At 40.3% G+C, this 20,244-nt stretch overlaps 1 protein-coding gene across 1 annotated transcript in view; it reads right to left on the bottom strand.

Annotated features, from left to right (window-relative positions):
* Positions 1-1,280: 1,280 nt before the first annotated feature.
* The window catches only part of LOC137259270 (fasciclin-1-like), a 42,689-nt gene continuing 23,725 nt past the window's right edge, over positions 1,281-20,244 (bottom strand). Inside the window, exons 10-13 of the mRNA XM_067796904.1 lie at positions 13,523-13,670; positions 10,970-11,303; positions 9,139-9,259; positions 1,281-7,466 (exon numbers count right to left, since the gene is read on the bottom strand). Coding sequence (XP_067653005.1) covers positions 7,261-7,466; positions 9,139-9,259; positions 10,970-11,303; positions 13,523-13,670 — 809 coding nt within the window. The 3' untranslated portion in view covers positions 1,281-7,260. The remainder of the gene's footprint in view (positions 7,467-9,138; positions 9,260-10,969; positions 11,304-13,522; positions 13,671-20,244) is intronic.

Here is a 20,244-nt window from a genome sequence, read left to right as displayed (position 1 = left end):
TCTCGCGACTATATCAGGCACGAGTCAACCACTTTGGCTGAGTAAGGGACGTCCGTGGGTTAGAGTCATCTATGCTCGTGTTTTTATCCTGAACCAGTTACACATGGATACTCAACTCAGAAATAAAATTTTCACTCTCAGCAGACCGGTGTCTTCATCCAGCAATGCCGAAGGAATGGATATCGTGTTATGTATTCCACAGACTAGGCTCTTCTTTGAGGATGGTTGGTTGTGGGTTTACGCCACACAGATTAGTATCCCAGCCACACGGTGGCGATCTGTGAATAATCGACTAGACAATCCAGTGATCAGCAGCAGAAGCATCACCAATTCTAACTGGGATTTTCACAGGTACCTCACCGGAGCAGGCCACCACACAGCTGCTCATGTCAGTGCCACTTAATACTATTTCAGCCCGCCTCTTGCAATATTATCATTTGATACGTAATTTCATATCATTTGATAAAAATAGTAATTGGAGTCATGTTTGTTCTTTATCTTGCTTGTATTTTTATATAAGCCATGACGTGTTGGAACGCACTCTTTGAGTGTCAGACATACCGTTTGTCTGTGGAAATATGGGACTTAGAAACGAGCAACTAAGTGTGAGTTCAAACTGGAAAGGATCTCTTATTCCGAAACCCTGGAAAACATTTCTTCATTCAAGTCTGACCTGTGAAGATCCATGTAAGAATCAGTCTTTGACATCCTATGCTTGTCGTAAAAGACGACTATCACGTTGCAAATTTCAGTTGCGTGGAATGATAATCATCATGTTGACCACTGGATTGTCTGGTCCAAACTTAATTATTTACACGCGTTCGCCTTATACCTGGAATACTGCGACATTAAACAACAGACCAACCAACCAACCAACCAACCAACCAACCAACCCTACACCCGACCAGGGAGTCCAACCTTTGACCTGTACATCAAGCAGATGCTGCATCCACATCAGAGATGTGGCATACAATGGATGTAAAGTTAGTTTAGTTTCTACGCCACGTTTAGCAATATTCCAGCAATGTCCAGGCGGGGAGACCAGAAACAGGCTTCACACATTGTTCCCATATGGGGAATCGAACCCAGGCCTTCGGTGTGACGTGTGAAGGCTTTACTGCTTGGGTACCTCTTTGCCTCATGATGGCTATTCAATGACACATATCAGTGAGAAGGAGATTCAAACCAACTATTTGTGGATCCTCACACAACAAAGGTACACAACCCTGCACAACAAACATTCTCTTCCTGCTTTTGCAGTGAACAGATCAACAACAAAATTCAAGTTTTTATGTTTTTAATGAAATACATATTAGGAAACTGCTGTACAAAATGTCACCAGATTATTGGTACATCTCCTGAGAAACTGGGCCTATGTTCACAAAGGCATGTTAGGGGTATCACAGGGGCTTGTATTGCTTAGGAACATTGTTAGAGAAACATACAGGTGTATAGACTCTAGTGCTATATCATTTTATATTGTGCTAGGATAGGGCCTGTACACCTATATGTCTTTCTAACAATACAAGCCCCTGCGAGCACTTTTACAATCCCATACTCTTACATAAATTGAAGCCGGTCTTAGAGCAATAGACTTAAGTCGGTCATAGCTTAAGATAATCCCACACTCTAACATAGACTAAAGCCAGTCACAGTGCTAAGATAATCCCATAGTTTAACATAGACTAAACCCTGACATAGTGCTATGATAATCACACACCAAACATAGACTGAAGCCGGTCACAGTGCTAAGATAATCCCACACCTAACATAGACTAAAGCCAGTCACAGTGCCAAGATAATCCCACATTCTAACATAGACTAAAGCCAGTCACAGTGCTAAGATAATCCCGCACTCTAACACAGACTAAAGCCAGTCACAGTGCTAAGATAATCCCATACTCTAACATAGACTAAAGCCAGTCACAGTGCTAAGATAATCCCACACTCTCACATAGACTAAAGCTGGTCACAGTGCTAAGATAATCCCACACTCTAACATAGACTTAAGCCGGTCATAACGCTAAGATGGCTCTGTGCAGGTGGTCCCTGAATATGACAGGTGAGTCTATCAATAGTCAGTCAGTGAGTTGGGTTTTACACCATATATTAGCAATATTTCAGCAAGATCGCAGGAGGGACACCAGAAATGGGCTTCATTCATTGTACCTATGTTGGGAATCAAACCTGGGTCTTTGGCGAGAAGAGTGAACGCTGCAACCACTAAGCTACCCCATTTTTATTTTGTGTGAGAAATTTTTTTCTATACTATTCACACTTTGCTAAGGATCAAACCATTGATTCAACAGAAAACTATCATGTGGTATCTAATTTGGATTAAATGTTATTTATGTATGATAGTGTCAAAAACACAATTTTCACACTGATAATCGTTAAGTTTTCCTGTTGGTGTTATTTCTAATTTTCATTCATTGTCGTCAGCCCTAGAGGAAAGATGCAACATTAATGTCAATTAAAACATAGCTTAGCACCTTTGCACTTTAGTCAGGCTATGGTATGGTCCACACTCAGTGAATGAATAGAGAAAAGCTAGTTGACTTCCCTGTGACTTTGATTTCTACACAACCCCAGTCAGTGGCCCACTAGCCTGAGGTTTCAAATTAAATATTCCTGTGCTTCAAATACTCAATAACACTTGGAAATTGTCCAACACATGATGTTTATCGACATTGTAAACACAAAAGTAAAAGGGTTTTACTGTCTGCACTTGTTTACATCGAGTATGGGTTCAAGAGTGAAGTGTCCTCAGCTGGCCGTTCCAGCTGGTTCCCACGGTAGCATCTGGAGTTGCTCATTTGTGACGTCATTCTTACTTTACGTCACAATATGATTTGAATGACGTCACCACTGTTGATGATACAAGAAAACAATTGTTTGAGAAGTTTCTACGTGTTAATACGCAGTGAATAGTCTTGCAGTTTCCGGGAATCTAATACCATTTGATCATGTTTACCAACCAATTAGATTACAGAACACAGTGACTTTTGGTTTACAATTATAAATAATGCCTGATAAAAATGTTCATCATATTAGCAGCATAATGATAAAACACATGCCTACATTCACATGTCAGGCTAGTGAATTTTTTGTGGGATAATTATTTCAGGCAAATCTAGCCTGACTGGAAACTATTTCATACTCTGGCTTCGCTTCACTTGTGTAAGATTTTATGCCACTTTAAACAATATGCCACAATATTGTTAAAACAGACAGACAGGAATCAAACCTGGGCGTTCAGCATGACAAGCAGACGCTTTAACCACTAGGCTACCCCATCTCTCCTATACAGCAAGATGGAATGGTTGGGAGTTCCTTAACTTCTTTAGGAGTAGCATATATGCTTGATGGTAAATGAGAAAACACATGACAAATAATTGCGTGAGTGATTGAGTTCAGTTTTACGCCATGCTCAACGATAGTCCAGCCATACGGCAGGACATATATATGTAAATACGAACATTAACTACGAAAAACTATTCTGGGCAAGACCAATGTGGACATCACCGGGTCCCTGATATGAAGAGCCAAAATAATGCACAACAAAATGGAGAGAAACGTGTCGTCAAATGTGGGAGGGCTTGATGTGACTGAGTTGTTCTCAAGCTGAAAGCCATCTTCCATCAGTAGTCCATTTGTTTAATAGATAATACCAATAAAAGAGTAAATAATATAGGTTTTTTCCAATTTTTCAATTTGTTGAAACTGCATTTTAATGCAGTAACTGGAAAATGAGTCCTGTTCAAGAAACATAAAACATTTCAATTCACATATGGCTATCATGGTTATACACATAATAAAATAATGGGGTTTTCAAAATCCTAATACTTTGAAAATGTCATATCTACAACCAATTTTGAATACATACATAGCTAATAAAAACTAAATATAATGATGTTAAAATAACTAAAAGACATTAAAAGAGTTTTATGCTGCAGATCATCAAAGATGGGTTTCATACATTGTAAACATAGGGAATCGAACCCTGGTCTTTGGGAGAGTTGGAGGTTCCTGGCATGCCAAGGGAGGCAACTCTGCACAAATGCAAAATCCAAATTCTGTGCCTTTGAAAGAAACACAAACATACTATCAAAGTTGGAATTTGGTCTTTCATCATTTAACAGCAGCACTCAGCAATATTCCAGCTATATGGTGGCGGTCTGTAAGTAATCAGGTCTGGACCAGACAAACCTGTGATCAACATCATGAGTGCCAATCTATGCAATTATGATACAATTACAAGTCAGCAAACCTGACCATTAGCTGTCTCTTAGAACAGTTGGGTTGCTGAAAACCAATTCTTACCCAGATTTCCTCAGGTTCCTAGCGGAAGCAATCCCAAAGCTGATTCCACAGATTCAATTGTCCAAAAGAAACAGATAACATCAAGTTGGTCATTAATGACCAATATGGAAATAATCACATAAAAACTTTCACAAAACGTTTAGAAGGCTTCAGTGAGGTCCTTATTGCTGTCACCTAAAAATGTGCAACTGGGTTCATAGAAATATCTTGAAAAGTGAAGAATGAAATAAACAGTTTTCTTTGACAATCTCACATGACGGTAGGTTTAGTTTAGAAACAGTACATTGATATTATACAGTAACACACAACCAACATGAAGGGATGAAGGGCGAGAATATGAATGTGATGACATGTTCATATGAAAATATAAAAAGTCAATATTTACAAAAATTATAAACACTATAAACATACATGGGTTAGAAAATTGGCTATACATCATTTGTACAACGATCATAAAAACTTGTTGATGTTAGTCGAGTTTACAATACAATGGGATAAATAAAATGATGAGCTAAACTGAAACTGGCCTGAAAATGCAGGATTGTTATTCAAAACAAGTGATTTCATTAGGAGCAAAAAACATGACTGTATATTACCACAGATCGGCCTAATTGTAAGGACCCAACAAAGCAGAAGGAGATCGGCTTATCTATCGGTTACACTTTCATAAAACTTCTGGGTTTTTTTCAGGGGTATCTATGGTAATATACAGTGAATCCATAAAGACAGAATCAAGATACTGGTGTTTGATCACACATGTTTCTCAAAAGCTGTTAAAGTGTAATGAACGGTATCTGCTTAAGGTACAAGTTTTGGGTGTGTACATATACTGAAGCACATATGCATGCTCATATGCACACACACAAGCATGTACACACACACGCACATGCACACACATACACACGCACACGCACACACACGCATACACAGCTTGCAAAACACCTTTACACAAGGATATAGGACCACTTCATGAGTCCCCTTAATTTTTTTCTTCAGTATATGAACACAACTTTTGACAGGCACAATCAGATATGACATACTACGTACACTGGACATATCATGAGAATCATATTGTCATATCATGAAAAGATATCCAGGGGTTCAAAAACTCATCGCCATACACCATGAGACAAGCTCATTTTCATTCTGGGCAAACAAATAATGGTACTTTACTTGTCCGTCAGTTACTAGATAATTGCAGACAGTAAATAAACATGGATTTCATTTCATATCTGCTCAAAATATAGCTATTAAATTTCACATTTATGATAAAGAAGGGCAAGTAGTTTTTAAAAGAATTTTGAACCCCCGATATCATCACATATATCTCTATCAAAACGGAACAGTGAATATACACTTGGAAAAAGGTGAAGCACTGTCATATTGCTATATATAAGTATGTTTTTCAACATACAGCCCTTTAAATTGCATGTCAAGAAACGATTGTCTTTATTTATAAAGAGAAATTATAAAGATTTCACATCCAATCCTAACATAAATACCCCATTCTGGCACAATGAAAACAGAACTTTGCAACCATCTACATTGTACTTTGATTCAGGCAATGAAGCTAACAAAGTCTTATGATCAACATGTCTCTTCTAAGCTGATTATAACTTCCATTCTCAAACACAGACTGGCAATCATACCGCTAAGGTGAGCATAACACCGATACTTAAACATAGACCTAGAATCAAAATAGCGCTAAGGTGATTGTAACTCCCATTCTTAAACATAGACTTACGATCAACGTAGCGCAAAGGTGATTGTAACTCCCATTCTTAAACATAGACTTACGATCAACGTAGCGCAAAGGTGATTGTAACTCCCATTCTTAAACACAGACTTACGATCAACGTAGCGCCAAGGTGATTGTAACTCCCATTCTTAAACATAGACTTACGATCAACGTAGCGCAAAGGTGATTGTAACTCCCATTCTTAAACATAGACTTACGATCAACGTAGCGCCAAGGTGATTGTAACTCCCATTCTTAAACATAGACTTACGATCAACGTAGCGCAAAGGTGATTGTAACTCCCATTCTTAAACATAGATTTACGATCAACGTAGCGCCAAGGTGATTGTAACTCCCATTCTTAAACATAGACTTACGATCAACGTAGCGCAAAGGTGATTGTAACTCCCATTCTTAAACATAGACTTACGATCAACGTAGCGCCAAGGTGATTGTAACTCCCATTCTTAAACATAGACTTACGATCAACGTAGCGCAAAGGTGATTGTAACTCCCATTCTTAAACATAGACTTACGATCAACGTAGCGCCAAGGTGATTGTAACTCCCATTCTTAAACATAGACTTACGATCAACGTAGCGCCAAGGTGATTGTAACTCCCATTCTTAAACATAGATTTACGATCAACATAGCACTAAGATTATTGCAACCCCCATTCTTAAACACTGACTTACGATCAGTGAATCATTCAGATTCTTTTGTGGAACGGTGCCCATCAACTTCTACTCTGGCAGAATGGTACTAGTATGAATCCCGTTCATAATTACATGACAAAGTACAATTGTTCTGGTTTCAACATTGTTATTAAGATGCTGTATAGTGACAAGCTGACCAGTTATTTCATCCAGTTAATGTTGAACACCAGCCAGGGAAGCAACAAGTATCATCTTTTCGCAAGACACAACAAGTAATCTACACTCAACCTTCTCCTCTAGCGGCAAGTCCTCTTGCCAGTAAATCACAAGAGGCAGTCTTTGTTACGAGACCAACATACATGCCAATATTGCCAAAACATCCTTGAACATTGGGGCATGTGTAAATATAGAATCAATGCTTCACTCTTTTCCAGATTAACAAATCCTGCTGTGATTGTAAACAGATAGCATGAGATCATGAACTACCTGAAACTTCATTAATAAACTATGGCACTTACAGTATTCCACAAAACAAATTACTATTCACAAACAAAAGGAATAAAACAAGACAACAAAACTAATGAATGTGGTCGTTTTTGTGGCAGTCATTTTGGAACTACCTGAAATTTCTCTAGTCATGTCTTCATTGACAAACAGGAAGTCATCAACGATGTGAATGACACCATTAGTGGCGCCAAGGTCGGAGTGGATGACACGGGCTCGTGCATTCATGAAATAAACTTCAGTATCTGCAATAAATTGAGAGCATACATTAAAATCTCGAAAGGGATATCCTCTCCACAAAGTACTTAATAAGAAGACGTAATCCTAAAAATAATAGTGCATATTACCACACTCTGTGAAATGGCAGCGGTCTGTAAATAATCTAGTCTGGACCAGATAAGCCATTGATCAAAAGCATGAGCATCAATCTGCGTAACTGGGATACGATGACATGTGTCAACCAAGTTCTTACTGAACTAGCACTTTACATTCCATTTGTGCTATATGTTGGTAGTCTGTAATCAATCAAGTCTGGACCAGACAATCCTGTGATCAAAAGCATGAGCATCAATCTATGCAGGTGCGATACAAACACATGTGTCAACTACGTTCTTGTTCAACAAGCACTTTGTGTTACATCTGTACTACTCTGACACATACTTTCCACCTTCCCTCTCACATTCCAAGCATACATGTGTAACAAATTAAGCGAAATATTAGCAAACTTATTACTATATAAGTGAGTGAGTGGTATTACACAGCTTTTATTAACCTTCCAGCAATATACTGATCCCAGAAATGGATAGATGTGTGTTTGGCAGACCAAAATGGAGACAAAGGGATCGATTCAAGTGATGTTCACCTTCTTGCACCAGGTGCAACCTGAGATGAAAACATAGTTGTCCCGACCAAATTCCAGTTGGCACTACTTTTATTGCAATATGTAATGAAAGAAATAAGCTACTGAATTACTTAGATGTTTTATTCAGATGTCTACCTACTCAAAATTTGCACCTGGTGCATGTTCGTCTAATAACTAGGTTGCACTTTGCAATATTGAGCTGCACCTGTGCAAGTAACAATCTACAAGTCGAGCTCTGACACATAATGCCTGGACAGGTAATGGCATCATAAGTTGTTCACTTGTCACGAATGGAACATGGGTTGATGTAACCTCAATGTTTGTTTATGTTCCCTTCGGGTTCAAGGAACACAAACAAACATAGGTGGTAAACCAACCCATGGCCAAGTGACCTGTGAACAACATATTTATCTTACCGAACACCTCAATGTTAATTCTGAATTGTTTGAAGCACAGGCACAAATCTTTTTGCAGTCATTGCTAGATTTTGCAGACAAGAAAAACAGATTTAGCTTAATCTCCCTTCCATCAATTTGCATTCACAAAACATCAGTAATTTCTGTAAATCATACATGATTCAGTGTCATTCACAATACAGAATTACCATTACATGAAGTACCAAATGAGTTTGGCATTCCCACGGGGTACCATATATACCTGTGTATAATGCGAGCTTTTCGTACCTGGAATGAGGGGGTCAGGAAGGGGGGGTTGCATTATACACGGGATATTAGATCTTACGTTTTTTCCCAGCTGTTTCACTTTCAGTTTCCACTGACAATGTCAAACAGTGTTTTATAGTCATGCCAGTACTTCAGAAGAAAACTTCGCATTTAGTCCGAAATAACTGTTAATATCCAAAATAAAGACCATTTGTATTTCGTTTCCTTGTTGTAGAAGGGGGTCGCATTATACGTGGGGTCGCATTATGAGCGGGTATACACAGTATATGGAAATGTTGTTTGCTTGTAAGTTGGGAACACTGAAAATAATAGAAGAGCACTCAGCCAATCAGAAAGTGGCATTTATGAATGCGGTAAGATAAATTTACATACTCTTGTCGTCAATCTTGTTGAAGCGGACCTCCTCCCCTGTGTCAGCTGTATACACATGTGTTCCTCGACTAAGTTGGTCCACGTAGATCTTACGATTTCGCGCAATATGACGTCTTAAAACCTTCAAGTGAACACGAAGAGTATATAAATAATAACAATGAAAAGAATGGATATTTGTAGTAAGAGTTTGTCATCGTCTTCTTATCACTCACTGGATCTCTTCCTAACAAGAGCAAAAATATGTTTCATAAAGCACTCGTGTCAATAAGGTGATTGTAACTCACGCACTCAATTGAAACTAACGATAGACATAACACTGAGTTGATTGAATTTCCTCCACTTTTAGAGAAATGTAGAAGCTGAACCATAGTTGGTTATGATTACTGTAATAGAATTGTATAAAAATTACTTATAACAGTCTTTAAAATTCAGTGCCCAACCATGCGAAATGGTATATTTTATATCCAATGGTCAAATTTAAAAATAGCCTGTCCCATGGTCAGGTAGATACTTTTTACTCCTAATGGTAAATATTACCATAACCAATGACAATATGTGTACTTTCAGGTGACCTAAGGTCAGTTCATTTCCTGTTATTGCAATGTTCCTTGCGATGCCTACAAACAGTAAAGTATTCAGAAGCCTGATTTGTTTTGTTTTTTGTTGTTGGAACCCAGTCAGGCAAGTTTGAAATCGAACTTGTAATTTTATAAAGTTACCATTCTGACTGTCTGGAATTTTTGGAGTTTTAAACACTGTTTATATGCTGTTACAAAGTAAATTTGTACATTACACCTGCTATTTTCAGCTCCGAAGTTTGGAGGTTAGAATCAGAGTTCAAACATATTTTACAGCAAAACAAATTTCAGATCAGATCCAGGATGCTCACTCTATTCCCAGAGACTTTCTTCATTTCATATCTTCCCACATAACCTCTGTTCTAATACATCCATATTTCCCGTTTCTCGCAAATCCCGAAAATTGCAACATGAATTATCTCCCTTCTTTCTATCCAATCCGATCATGTGTTACATCAACTTAGATCCAATGTGGCGGCCGCCATCAAGTTGGTTGATCAATGTGTGAAGATATCTTTGGTATTTCATGTTCAACCAAAAAGCAGAAAGTAGCACAACATAGAGAGTGGGAATTACAAGATTATTATTTGTTGATGTGACACTAAAGGCATTTAATGGCCAGCTTCTCCATTTTCAACAAGGGAGGTGGAGACACCTCTGATCCACGACTACATGACAGTGGGCTCTGTCTTGACCAAACTTTTGGACATCATGCTGGGGAGGAGGTTCTAGTTTTCCCAAAGCATACGGAAATCAAAAAGGCTTTGCAAATGATCACTTTTGCAGCGACATCACTGACTGCACATCTAAATCTGATTGCAACCAATCATGAATCCAGAGTATTCGCACCATGACAGGGCCGTATTTAAACAGAAGTTGTGTAGGAAGACATGACAGGAATAATCTCTGATAGGAGAGAAAGCATAATGTCAAAAGTGAGGTCTTACAGTAAAAGTTAAGAGTGTCAATACGACTATATCTCATATGAATTGCAATTTAGAAGTTGGAAAGCACAATATCGACAAAGTTCATGGATGACAACTTGATTCAGTTTGTAAATTTACCTACAAAGTCAGATTTTCTTACTGTTGTCATTCCTGCTTGACACTGGCACAAGAATTGGTATCGAAATGTTACACTCATGAAATTACAGAAGTTCTTACCAATATTGTTTGTCAGTTTTGTAACAACTTTCTACCAACTGACCACAAAACTAGTCTTATAATTTGAATGATACTAAAAGCATGACTTACATATCTGAGTCGGTTGTTGTCGCGGAATAACTGTCTTCCATAGTAGCTGTTGCCGAAGTTGTCTATTGTGGTGCCGTTTGGCACGAAGACTGTGAACTGGCAGAGGGTGTTGCTCTCCCCACATCCCCCACGAGTAATTGGCGGGGACGCTGATGGCTGGTTGTTACTGTTGGGGTTGGTGCCATAGACATTCTGATTGTTGCTGAAGAGGCTGGGGTCGGCGTAGTTGTAGTCCCTCCTATTGGTGTTGTAGCTGCAAGCGGGCATCCTGTTCATGTTCACATCCTTCAGGTATTCATTCAGGCCTGTGATGCTGAATATGTAGGATGATTTTCTGCAAGGTATAAGTGAGTGAGTGAGTGAGTGGATTGGCAGGCAACTTCAGGCATAAAAGTAGGTGGGGTGCATCTATTGTAACTCAGTGAGTGAGTGAGTGAGTGAGTGAGTGAGTGGATTAGCAGTCAACTTCAGGCATAAAAGTAGGTGGGGTGCATCTATTGTAACTCAGTGAGTGAGTGAGTGAGTGAGTGAGTGGATTAGCAGGCAACTTCAGGCATAAAAGTAGGTGGGGTGCATCTATTGTAACTCAGTGAGTGAGTGAGTGAGTGAGTGGACAGGCAAGCATGTTCGGGCATAAAAGCTGGTGGGGTGGGTCTGTTGTTGAGTGGGTGGGTGAGTGAATTAGTGTGTGTCAGCCAGTGATTTTTTTAACATTTTTGCTGAGCCCACATCAAGACTGACAACTTATGGAAGAAGGATGTTGAGATTATTGATCTGGTTGACAATGTGACGATATATAAAGTAGAAACCGCTTTGCAGTTGTTCCTTGTAAATATTACTGCATAATGAAACTAGACAGACAGATATAGATATAGGATATTTATATAGTGCACATATCCACGCACTAGTGCATGCTCAAGGCGCTGGTATTTTTTCCTTGATTTCTGGATGTCAGTCTCAACAGCACATAGTATTTCAATCTCAACTCCCTGGGGAGTATACAACTCTTGCTGCCACTTGCGCACCGAGTTTATTGTGGCTCTCTCATCCTAACAAGGTACCCAATTGACAGCTGGGTGGACTGGAACAGATAGTCACAGCACTTTGTCCAAGTTTACTGCACGTTGCTGTAACCGCAACTAGGCATATGCACGTGTTCATGTGGCCACCATCTGGTCATCTACCAATGGATTCGTGGGTTCTTTTAAGTGCACTGAAAGAGTCTGCACACAATGTTAACTCCAAGGTTTTTACACCTAGTCACAGGTGGGATCGATCCCGAAACCTCAACCTCGCTGGATCACTAGCCTGGCACCTCAGCCAGTTCGCCCACCATGCGCCTAAACTGTTGCAAGTGGGTCTCTGTCTCAGTTCTCCCCTCAGTACCTGTGAAGGTCCCAGGGTAGAGTAGGCCTTCAGCAACCCATGCTTGCCATAAAGGGTGACTGTGCTTGTCGTAAGAGGCGACTAACGGGATCGGGTGGTCAGGCTCGCTGACTTGGTTGACACATGTCATCGGTTACCAATTGCGCAGATCGATGCTCATGTTGTTGATCACTGGATTGTCTGGTCCAGACTCGATTATTTACAGATCGCCACCATATAGCTGAAATATTGCTGAGTGCGGCGTAAAACTACACTCACTCACTCACTCAGTGTGAAGAGTGTAAATAGAACAACTTTTTCCATGATCGATGTATTTCAAATTCTGTTGGCTGCAGTTTCAGGTTTCAGGACCATGTGTCTTACTTATGTTTTGTGCACTCATCCCAATTTTGAGTCATTTAATCATTCATTGTTCTCATCTCCGACTGTACGATACAGTAACTTGGAGTTGCCACTAATGGCTGTCAATCAAACAGTAAACCATATTTCTGCAGAAGTGGAGACGTTCAGGCCCAACCCATATTTTCTCAGTTCATTAGGGGGTGTATCCATTTCTCTCTCCAGGGATCTCTCTAGTGCTTTGTTACTTGCACTGGTGACAAAGTGCAAAAGAGTTATTGGTCTATCTTGCACCAGGTGCAAATAATTGTTTTAGAAAATAGTGAGTGAGTGAGTGAGTGAGTGAGTGAGTGAGTGAGTGAGTGAGTGAGTGAGTGAGTTTTACGCCGCACTCAGCAATATTCCACCTATATGGCAGCAGTCTGTGACGAATCGGAGTAATGATAAGTGGGTAAAGTTAAAAAAAAAAAGTGCATAAAAGAACTCAAAAGCTAATTTCTTTCATTATGTTGCAGTAAAAGCAGCACAACTGGAATTTGAATGGTGAAACTATTTTTTTATCCAAAGTTGCACCTGGTGTAAGTAGGTTAACGTCTTTTCAATCAAGACCTGCTCTCTGAAATTGTATTCAATAATCAATCTTTTGCGGATAGAAATTTGATACATTTTTCATAGTGGCATTGGGGAGACAAAAACAACATTTTCTTTGACATTTTTTTGTAGAACATAACATTAGGACTGACAGTAGATGAGATTTGGGCATAATGTCCACTGTAGATGAGACATCTACTGTAACCTTTCCATCCAAAACAATATGACAACACTCACATCAACCAGTCCTCACAGTAGATGATGCCAGGGACGTCTCGGTATGGGACGCCAAAGATGCCATCGACGTAGTGTACGAAGCCGTTAGTCACACCCACGTCAGGTCGGATGACCCGTGTCTTCACATAGCCACCTTCAGCCCACGTGTCTGAGGAGTAGAACCATTGCATTGATACTTTAACATGTACTAGAGGTGTGACAATACATTCATATGCATAGCTGCATCGATCCATGGGCCGCCGATACAGTGAGTGAGTGAGTGAGTGAGTGAGTTTAGTTTTACGTCGCACTCAGCAATATTCCAGCTATATGGTGGCAGTCTGTAAATAATCGAGTCTGGATCAGACAATCCAATGGTCAACAGCATGAGCATTGATCTGCGCAATTGGGAACCGATGACATGTGTCAACCAAGTCAGCGAGCCTTGCAGACCACCCAATCCCGTTAGTTGCCTCATACCCCGGGACCTTAACAGGTTGCCGATATAGTGAATTGATAAGTTTCACATAGTTGTATATCCCCATTCAAATAAGCTCAAAAATTCAATAATGATACAGTCAAAGCTGTCTAAACCAGCACTCACTGGGACTGAAGAAAAAATCCCGTTTAGACAACGTGCCGGATTGTACAGCTGATGATAAATATTCAAGCCACAAACGGAACTGAGATTTCATGCTGGTGTTGACACCTTGCTGGATTCGATGGAATTGCTGGTTTTGACAGCTTCCACTGTATATTATTGTATAACTCTGAATATTGCTGAATCATGGCACTGTTTTAAAAATCAGCACAAACTTAAAATTAATTCTATTATTCGACTGCATCCAGCAACATACAGGTGTTTAAGGTGTTTTTTGTCTATGTTTTCTGTTTATAACAGGCTATAATATGCTTTACTTTATTTTGCTACCTGAAAGAGTAACAGCAGCAACAAATTGCTACCTGGTATTTTTTAGTGAAACGGCTTGCGTTCATCAATCAGCTGTCATTTTCAAAGAGCATAGATCTTTTAGTGAAAACGCTTAGGTTCATCAATCAGAAGTCATTTTCAAAGAGCATAGATCTCCACTTGACTGGAGATGTAGAGTGCACCCTTAATTGAATATTTGAAGAAAATTAAACTTGTAGACCCACAGACTTTTCGAGGTTTTGATCCTATAAATCACTGATGGACAGGTGGGGGGCTGGGGAGAGGTGAGAGAGTGCAGACAAACACCCTTAATTGAATATTTGATGAAAATTAAACTTGTAGACCCACAGACTTTTCGAGGTTTTGATCCTATAAATCACTGATGAACAGGTGGGGGGGTGGGGGGTGGGGGGGTGAGGGAGTGGATAGAGGGTCAGGAGATACATTACGGTTCCACGTGGTCAAAGACAGTAATGGGGACAGAGAGGGAGGGATTAATTACGACAAACTGCTGCTACCAGGCATTTTGCTGCCTATTTCCTAACCAGGTAGCAATTACTTGCTACAAGTTAAGATGTTAATTTTGAGCACTGCTCCAAGTCAGAATCAATAATTTGACCGCTTTGATTAGACGATTTTGTGTATGATTTTCATGGGTTTTAAATGCAATCCTGTTTTACATGATGACTTACGATGAATGTAACTGTTCAGGTTTGAGGTTGGTCTGTTTTGCTTCCTGTTCTTGCAAAAGAAACTGATTAAAGTATTTGATATTTTAAAGGTCACATGCAACGTACAACACAACTTTGCAGATTCTGATAGCTTTCGGTATGCACTTACCGAAACAAGTCATCAAAAATGCCAATTCAACCTATAAAGTTGAAAAAAAATGCAATGGAAAAAAGCCTGCGAAATCGGAGTTCACATGATTCACTAAATTTCCCCCAGGGAAGGGAAAAACTGGTTTCAACAGCTGCACTCATAACGTATGTGCAGTGAGTAGGTGCGCGGAGCTCGAAACTGTATGCATGTCTGGAGTACGAGGTCGTGAGTAGTAGTCTAATCTTGGTTGTGTACATAAACAAGTAAATAACAGCCGGCTAAGTGTATCGGCAAATGAACCAGTGGCCAATGACAAGGTGTCGCCACACATGAGTGCACGTCTGACTGGGTGCCCTGACTGTGTTCGGTATCACGACTGCTTTGTTTAAAGGAGGTACACCCAAGTACAAAATATTGCACCTTTGATTTGTGATTATACGCTTATAAATTTGTTTATTTGTTTCTTCACAATCACCAATGCATTATATATATCATGATTAAGTGACAACTGTGTTTTAATTATGTTTGATTTTTTGGTCGCATGTGACCTTTATGGTTTTTTATCATCACTTTCATCCTTGAATATGCACATCTGTACATTGTACTTAAACCTTCAATGGACGTCCTTCTATTGTCTTGCCAGGTTCCCTATTAAACCCCATAAATTTCTACAGGCAGTTTTATGGGGATTCTCTGTGAAATCCCAAGGATTTTCTACAGAACTGACCACATCCCGAGGATTTTCTACAGAAGTGCTCACATCCCGAGGATTTTCGGAGGAATACCCCCTAACTTTGAGAGATCTACCGTTTACCGCATGACTAGGTGATTTCACTCTTAATCTATCGGAAGGCATTTGATGTATATTGATTAATTAGCCATCAAAACACTATCGACGCATGTCACTCGGGTTGTTCATTTAAGGATTTGGCAGGTGTGGGAACATCTCATTAGTAACGAAAACACATGTTAAGTAGGATTAAGGTAAACTAGACTGTAATTGTACTGTGTATATAACACTTATAAATCGACCCATACTATCTGTTGTGATGCAAGTTAAAAATAGAATGCCACATGATCTAAGTCATGTGATCCCGTTTAGAAGTTTACTTTCTGCAGACAGCATAAATTCGACACAATGTCATAAGTTTTTAGGGCATTTAAAATTAAAAAAAACAGAATATGCAGCTGGTAAAATAGAGACTTTTTGTCATCGATTTACGTTTTTTCATCTAACTTAGTGTTTCAATATAGCGTGGGGGTGTAAAGCCCACGAAGAAAGGAAGAGAGAGATAGCGAGGTTCGGCTGTCAGCCATTTATCAAACCGGAAGTCTCTTACAGTTTGTAATCCGAACATGCCAGAACTCCGTGCATCAAACTGATAACCGGGCAGTGCCAGTTATTGTAACATCCTCCCCTTTTTGTAAAACTTTAAACTTGAACGTACAAATGAACAGCCACTCAAATCACCACTTATACTAGTGATGAGTGAAATGTTTAAGAATGAAGATGAAAGTTAATGAACTTAAAGAGTTATTGCTTTTTAACTGAAATGATATCCTGTAAGTGAAGTCAAATCTGAGTCCTTTGAAGAATCCTTACACACTGAACACAATTATCAATTAACAGTCTGTTTGAACTTGAATCTCAGGTTCATCAGTTTACTTCACGGACACCTCAAAGTCTTTGAGGTATGCAGGCAACCTGCTCTGTCGGGTAGATCGCCTCGGGCTGTCTGGAACCTCAGGTATGGGTTTTACCTGCGATGTGGGTGTGTTGGTCTCAGGCACTGAGACAGGTTTGGGTGACACCATAGGTGTCAAATGTTGAGTCACAGGTGTGACGTCTGGCCTTACACCAGACTCAGCTGCCTTTAGCTGTTTCGGCTTATGTGTAGGAGCATCAGTCTCACTTGATTTCCTCAAGTGAACCCTGTTTCTTCTGTAAGAACCATTCCCACTCTCAATCTCATAGGAACGTTCATCTAGTTGTCTCGTCACAGTTCCTTTCTCCCACTCTTTCTGTCCTAGACGATGTGGTTTTATGCGGACAATATCTCCAACTTCCAGGGGAGATAAATCTTTTGCATGACGGTTGTAAGACTGTGCGTCCTTTCTCTGGGCATTCTCAATCAATCTGCGATTGTTTAGGTAGTCACTCTTATCTCCAGGCTTCAGCAGTTGTTCTGACATTGGCATAAGAGATCTCGTCCTGCGGTTAAACAGTTTCTGGTTCGGACTGGTCCCGGTGTTCTGGGTCGGAGTATTCCGGAGCTCAAGCAAACAGAGATAAGGGTCCATCTTGGATCTCTTGCACTTACTCATCATGGTTTTCGACACTTTCACACCAGATTCAGCTTTGCCGTTGGCGTTCGGGTGTCTTGGAGAACTGGTACAGTGGATGATGTCCCATGCTTTTCACTGATGAACTGTGGACCATTATCCGAGATAAGCTGGTTCGGAATGCCATGTCTTGCGAAGTGAATTTTCAATGCTTTAACCACTGCTGAGGAGGTAGTCGATGGAAGATAGTCAACTTCCCAGAATCCACTGAAATAGTCAATGGTAAGAAGGTATTCACGATCCTCGAACGTGAACAGATCAGTCCCTACTACTTCCCACGGATGATTGGCGATGATATTTATCAGAGATTCTTTCTGCTGTGTTTTACAGTAGGTCTGACAAGCATCACAAGATTCTGTGATCTGTTTGATCTGGTCAGTCATGCCTGGCCAGTACACACACTCTCTCAGCATACTTTCTTTTCCAAGATGAGATGAGTGAAGGAGTGATTTGATTCTAGTTCTTATGTTTTCAGGTACAACGATGCGTTCTCCTTTGAACACCAGGCCATCATGGACAGTGAATTCATCTCTAGCAGAGAAGAATGGAGCAAGTGATTCGTGTAAGTCTTTCTTGCTTTCAGGCCATCCCTTGAAGATTACAGATTTGAGAATGTTTATTGTCTCGTCTTCCTGTGTTGCCTTTCGTAATTCTTCTATTTTTTCAGGGCTGACTCTCAGGTGCCCAACTGCATTCACCACTGAGAACATATCCGGTTTGTTGTCTCGAGTGATGGAGTTGATGTATGCTCTAGAGAGCATATCAGACAAGTACATCTGCTTCCCGGGTCTGTACACCACGTTAATGTCGTACTGTAGGAGTCGCAACATCATGGACTGAAGTCGCTTGGGTGCCTTGTAGAGAGGTTTTCGGAGAATAGCCTCAAGAGGTTTGTGATCTGAATGTATGATTGTTGATCTGCCAAATGTATACTGGTGAAATTTCTCCAGAGCGAAAACAATGGCCAGACATTCTTTCTCAATCTGTGCATAACCACATTCAGTGTTGGATAGTGCTCTACTTGCATAGGCTAGTGGTCTACCTTCCTGTAGCAGGGCTGCGCCCAGTCCCTGGCTGGAAGCATCACACTCAATATGTAGGTCCACCCTAGGATCATAGTACCTCAGCACAGGTGCCTCAGTGAGAAGTTGCTTGATTTCTGTTAATGCTGTCTCTTGTTCATCAGTCCACTCCCACTGAACTTCCTGGTGGGTGAGCCTTCTAATTGGTTCCATTACATCGGACAGTCTTGGGAGGAATTTAGCCAGATAATTGACAGTTCCTTGTAGGCGGCGAACTGCATCAACATCATTTGGTGCTTCCATATTCAGAATTGCTTCAACTTTCTTCTTGTCTGGTTTCAGTCCATCTGCAGTTATTTCATGTCCCAAGAATTCAATGTGATCAGTCTTAAAAACACACTTTACTCTGTTCAGTCTAAAGTTTCTCTCACTACACCTCTGAAGTAGTTTCTGGAGGTTTGAGTCATGTGCTTTGTCATCTTCTCCGTGCACCAACACATCATCTGCTACACAGAAAACACCTTCTAGTCTTTCCAGATTCTTGTGCAGCATCCTCTGGAATATCTCAGAACTAACCTTGGTTCCGAAAGGAAGTCGTAACCAGCGGTATCTCCCGAAGGGTGTTATAACCGTGGTAAGATAGCTGCTCTCCTCGTCAAGTACACAGTGCCAGTAGCCGTGAGTCAGGTCAACTTTACTGAACACCTTTGCTTTTGCAATCTCTGGGAGTGCATCTTCTATAGTTGGTAACGGGTATATTTCCCGTTGCAGAGCATCGTTGAGAGATTTGGGATCAATGCACACACGTAGTTGTCCCGTTTTTTTTACCTGTACAGATATTTGAGAGCACCATTCAGTAGGCTCTGTAACAGGTGCTAGCACGCCCAGCTTGACCATCCGATCAAGCTCTTCCTTCAGCTTGGGCTTTATAGCAATGGGAACTTTTCTTGGTGGGCACTGAGACGGCATAGTTCCTTCCTTCACGTGAAGGTGAACAACTCCTGGAAAAGTACCTTGGGAGCCTTTGTCGAAAACATCTTTGAAGTTTGCCAGCATATCTTCTGTGGTGATGGCGTTGATTTGTTGAAAGTTGTGATAGTTGACCGTGATGAGCTGCATTTCTTCTGCTGACTTCCTGCTGAGAAGAGGTGTCAGGTTTTCCTTGATGACTTGGAATTCAATGTCATATGTTAACTTGGTCTCTGGGTTGGTGATCATCAGTGTGCACTTTCCTAGTGGCTTTGTGATTGTCTGGTTGTACATTCTCAACTGTGTTTCACTGTTCTGTAATACACTGTCCACAAACTTGATAGGGATAATGTTCACTGTCGATCCACAGTCAACTTGGAATGTCACAGTGTTCTTGTCTTCAACCACCATGTCGGCTAGTATGAGATCATTGTCTGGTGTCTTAACCTTGTTAACATCTTCTGCTTGTGTTTGTGAGAGAGTGAATACATAACTATCTTCTGGTTGGTCACAATCACCTGAGCAATTTTCTTGAGCCTGAACCCCATGTACAGGTTTCTGATTGGCTGTACAACATATGTCAAAATGGTTCTGTCTTTTGCATAGTTTGCATGTCTTTCCCCATGCTGGACAGAGTTCTTTGCGGAATACATGTT

Source organism: Haliotis asinina, chromosome 13 (assembly GCF_037392515.1).
Source record: "Haliotis asinina isolate JCU_RB_2024 chromosome 13, JCU_Hal_asi_v2, whole genome shotgun sequence".
In the NCBI taxonomy this organism is placed as follows: Eukaryota; Metazoa; Mollusca; class Gastropoda; order Lepetellida; family Haliotidae; genus Haliotis; species Haliotis asinina.
The sequence above is the reverse complement of the archived record's forward strand: the minus strand, read 5'-3'. Positions and strand labels throughout refer to the sequence as shown.